Here is a 4,666-nt window from a genome sequence, read left to right on the forward strand (position 1 = left end):
CAGAAACTTAAAACTATGGCTTCAAACATTAACAAAAAAAATCAGACAAGATTGTTTAAAACAGAGACAAAAGTCAATAATGATGTTATCAAACTTTATTCTGAAAACCATTCATTTTAACCCTTCATATCTATTCATCAAGAGTATTTTTACTAAAGCTCATAAAAAGATTATACATAAGGAGAAGAATATATATGTACAGTGTTTTAGATGTTAAGATGAAGAAAATACAGAACTCTGCAGTTTACAGGTACAGTATATGTGTGGTACTACCACACATACCTTTACTCCTGTTTTCATACACACAAAAACGTACAACATAGATGTATTTATAGCACTAAAATGTAAAAATACTTATGTATTAACAGCAATAAAATGTGTTATGTAAAGTGTGAATATATAAGAATTCCCATGTATTAATATTAAAATCATGGAGTATTTTTACTAAAGCTCATAAAAACATTATACATAAGGAGAAGAGTATATCTGAACAATGTTTTAGATGTTAAGTAGAAGAAAATACAGAACTCTGCAGTTTACAAGTATGTAAATGGCTAAACATCATCAGCAGGTTACCAGCATCATGAGACAGAAATCAAATAGGACGATGTACTTGTGTGTGTCAGGGCTCTGATTATTTAGAAATAGCAGGTGTAACAGAGGATGGCACACTTTTTGGTGGATCTATATTCTCCAGTCGTTTCTTTACACTTTCATACTCTTTTTCCCACTCCTCCTTAGAGAGAGAGGAAGGATTGACCTCCAGAAACTTGTAGGCATCTTTGGATTGGAGCTTAAAGATGACAGATGCTTTCTTACAGCCTGCACCAAAACTGCTCCAAGCCTGTGGAATTAAAACATTTACACATTAAACTTTTAGATGAAACCTTAGTATATATTAGAATATCTTACTGGAAATGTTTTTGTAATCATGTAAACATGAATTTTACCTCTTTGGCTGTTTCGATTGATTCTAGAAATTCATCTTTTAGGTCAGCAAGGTCGTCAATAAGATCTTCTCCAACAAAGGTCTTTTTTTTCAGGTAGTCCAGCATTTCAGAAACACTCATCCAGAAGTTTTTAAGCTGAATCAGAATTGCCTGAATTTTTGTCAAGCTACTCTGAACTTCTTTTAGATGGATGGGGTCGGGTATGGAATCTGCAGAGGGGAATAAATGTTTCGACAAGCCACACGTTCGCTCCCTTCTTAAACTACACTTGAATCTTGGCACGGTCTTACTATAAGCATGACTTTTCATATAGGTATACTTTAAACATAAAAGAAAACAGACTCACTCTTGTCAAACCTGGCTTTGGCAGCCTTCATCTGGCCATCAATGAGCTGGAGTTGCGTCTGCCACTCCTTTTGTTTCAGAGCAGTTTTATCAGAGATTAAGATATTCAATTCAGCTTCAAGAGCCTTCATTTGTGCAATATTTTCAGGATCATGAACAGCATCATAAATGCTTTTAACAATCATACCGATGAATGGAACAAGTGCAGAGAAGATGCCGAGGCCTTTACTTGTTTGGGTTATGGATCTGGCAAATTCTTGAATCTCTTGGCTTTTGCTGTTTATCTTTTTCTCAGTTTCAGCAAGCTCTTTTATGGTTGTTTGGTGTAGAGATTTCAGTTCATTCAGTGCACTTTCAGCCTGCTTCAACTCCTCGCCTTGTACTGTAATCTTTTTATCTGTATCATCTTTTTCCTTGACAACATCACTGGTGGACGATGCTACATCTTTGTTGTGTAAATCATACCTATACAATGTTGAAGAAATGTTGCACTAAAATTAACATTTTATAACATTGGGCTGGTGCAACTAAAGTTTAGCTGAAAACATGTTCATACTTTTGCCGGATTATAGAAGAAGAGTAATTCAATTGCTCAAGCAATTCTGAAAAACGTTTTCATGAGGAAAATGTTCTTACTTCTCCACTATCTTCTCCACATCAGTGATAATGTCTTGGATCCAGGCTCGTGCTTTCTCTAGGAATTTAACTGCCAAAATAGCCTTATTTTTCTCCACAGCTTTCACCAACATGGGAAACAGCGACTCAACGAGGTTTTGACTGGTCAAAATACACTGAGAGAAGGAAGAGACACAAGATCAAGTATCTCAGACTTTAAAAAATGACAATGATGATGACGAAACATTCTAAAACATTCAGAACTATTATTATCTGTATTTGTCCGGTAAATCTTGCTGTTCATAATGCTGTTGTATTAACTTTTGTTATTATAATTTAACTTTAAATGTAAAGAAAAATGTAAGAAATGCATTTAAAATTTATAAGCATATCAAACCAAGATGATGTGTACAAACTCTTAAAGATTTTATGTAAAATATCAGTAAAAAAAAAAAAAAAAAAAAAGATATTGTGACAAATTATGTATTTATTTTCAGTAAAGGGCAAGACTATCATAACTAATTTAGCTAAATTTAATCTCTAGCTAGATTTCACCCTCTTTTTTTTTCTTCTAGGTGACAGAGATGAAAATACTGAAATCAAGAGAAATCTGAAACTTACTTTCAACATAGTTGCATCAGAGGAGCCAAACAGAAGCTGGGTTTCCACAGCCCGACTCCGGATGATTCTCTCCAGGTTGGGGAAGTTGGCCAGGCACAGGTAAGAGAGCTGGTAGAGAAGGGCTGTCTTCTCGGCAGCAGGGAGAAGCTCTTTTACAAACCCTGGGCTCCATTGGGTCACAGCCACTGGTGAAAAAAAAAAAATTATATTTTCAAAGACTAAAAAATGATGGCTGGTATTGTTTTCAAATCTGTTTGATGAAATAAGATAATACTTGCTTTTGCTATCAGCCATCCTTAGTCGGTTTAGCTATGCAATGGGAAGAACAGTTTTATTGAAAATACTGTTTGTAACTAGAAGGATATCTGAAAATTATTATAAAAATATTAAGTGAAACACTTACCTTTGTTTGAGCAAGTGATGGCGAGAACGAGGTATCTGGTGCTTTTATACTATATGTCCACCATGTCTCCTCCCTCAGAGAGAATGAAAATATGTTACGTTCTCCTGTTCCCGCCTGCAACATTCCTGTTCTGTCCCACTCCCGCCTGCAAAAATGTATGAATAGATTTTTCTGTACGTCCATGAAATTTCATGTGGCCTAGCCACAACCTACACATCCCAGCATAAACCGATAAATTATTTGTTATTGAACCCAGATAACAACTTTGTGTCTGCCCAGATCCGGCCCACATCTGGCCAGCGTGATCTCATGAGAACACATGTGTGTTTTCACGTAAAGTGTGGTAAACGTACATTTATTTACGTTTTCATACACACAAAAACATACAACATAGATGTATTTATAGCACTAAAATGTAAAAAATACTCACATATTAACAGCAATAAAATGTGTTATGTTAAGTGTGAATATATATGAATTCCCATGTATTAATATTAAAATCATGGCATTAATGTTTTAAATCTGTTGTATTCAATTGTGATATCAATACATGTTTTAGACAAACTTACTGAATGCAGTTTACTTATCTACTTAATATGAAAATAACATTTCTGTTTGTGCTGCAAACTCATTTCGGAAAATTACATAATGTTAAACAAGACTACAATTTGAAACCTTATGAAAATAAATTCTGTATTTGTTTAATCATTTTGTAGAAGGCATTTTCTCCTATGCAGCAACTGACAATACAACCATAAGATACAGCAAAGCACAACTTAAATTAACAAATCACATCAATTTTGTTTGTTTGCTGTACTTCATATCTTTATAATCCATATGTTTGTAAGAAACAGATCAGAATTCAGCCCTTTATCCTTCAATCTTCATCTTTATTCTCAGCAGCAGCGACCATCACAGTCAAAGCCTGCGTTCGTTATGATTGAAATGTGAAAGTAGCTCCACCCTTGAGAAGCTTTACGGCACTGATATCGAACGCTCATTGGTTCTCAGCTGCTTCGTCACAGATTGCGGCATGCCGTGTTTCAGTGGATTGACATTTGAAATGAGTGCACGCCTTCACAGAGATAAGCCGGATTCAACCAACCATTTTCCATTAAAACAGTACTGTATATACTGTACAATATACTGTAGAATGATGTTCGACTTCGCCAGTCGGAGATCACTAAAATTAACATTAAAGAGGTGTGTGAACTCGCAAGTACAATGTCAGGAGAAGTAATTTGTTCTGGCCCTCTTCCTGTTCGTCGGAGTGATGAGATAGTTAGCAGATTATCATCACTCAATGGCTGGCTATCTAAGTGGTGTCCACAGAATAATATACGTTTCATAGATAATTGGAAAAGCTTGAAAAGAGATGGTATTCATCCCTCCCGGGATGGTGCTGCTCTTCTCTCTAGTAATATGGCACTGTGTCTGTACCCCGTATTAATAAAAACAAAAAACTTCCAAACCCATTTAATAGTAAAAATTTAATTGATGTTCAACAAATAAAAAATAGAGATAATAATGATAAACAAATGATAAAGCTTGGGTTGTTAAATATTAGATCACTTTCTTCAAATGCACTTATTGTAAACGGTATTATCACAGACAATAATCTAGATGTGCTGTGTTTGACAGAAACCTGGCTAAAACCGGACAATTACATTACTTTAAATGCATCTAGTCCTCAAGGACGTGTCAGGACCCACTCATTGTCGTAATCATACCC

General features: G+C 35.1%; 1 protein-coding gene across 1 annotated transcript; it reads right to left on the reverse strand.

Moving 5' to 3' along the window:
- Window positions 1-434: 434 nt before the first annotated feature.
- On the reverse strand, window positions 435-2,825 carry LOC137014385 (chromosome partition protein Smc-like). Its single transcript, XM_067378666.1, has 6 exons — window positions 2,810-2,825; window positions 2,532-2,716; window positions 1,932-2,086; window positions 1,297-1,760; window positions 951-1,159; window positions 435-844 (listed from the first exon to the last, which is right to left on the reverse strand). Exons 1-6 carry the CDS (start codon window positions 2,823-2,825, stop codon window positions 635-637), a joined length of 1,239 nt encoding a protein of 412 aa, XP_067234767.1. The 3' UTR covers window positions 435-634.
- Window positions 2,826-4,666: the final 1,841 nt, after the last annotated feature.

The sequence above is a fragment of the Chanodichthys erythropterus genome, chromosome 23, assembly GCF_024489055.1.
Source record: "Chanodichthys erythropterus isolate Z2021 chromosome 23, ASM2448905v1, whole genome shotgun sequence".
In the NCBI taxonomy this organism is placed as follows: Eukaryota; Metazoa; Chordata; class Actinopteri; order Cypriniformes; family Xenocyprididae; genus Chanodichthys; species Chanodichthys erythropterus.

What these genes read in the sequence shown, in the direction of transcription:
- LOC137014385 (XM_067378666.1), bottom strand. An exon ending in CTGATGCAACTATGTTGAAA is followed by an intron (nt 2,087 to 2,531) that starts GTAAGTTTCAGA and finishes TCCTTCTCTCAG; the next exon opens with TGTATTTTGACCAGTCAAAA. An exon ending in CAAAGCCAGGTTTGACAAGA is followed by an intron (nt 1,160 to 1,296) that starts GTGAGTCTGTTT and finishes TCCCCTCTGCAG; the next exon opens with ATTCCATACCCGACCCCATC.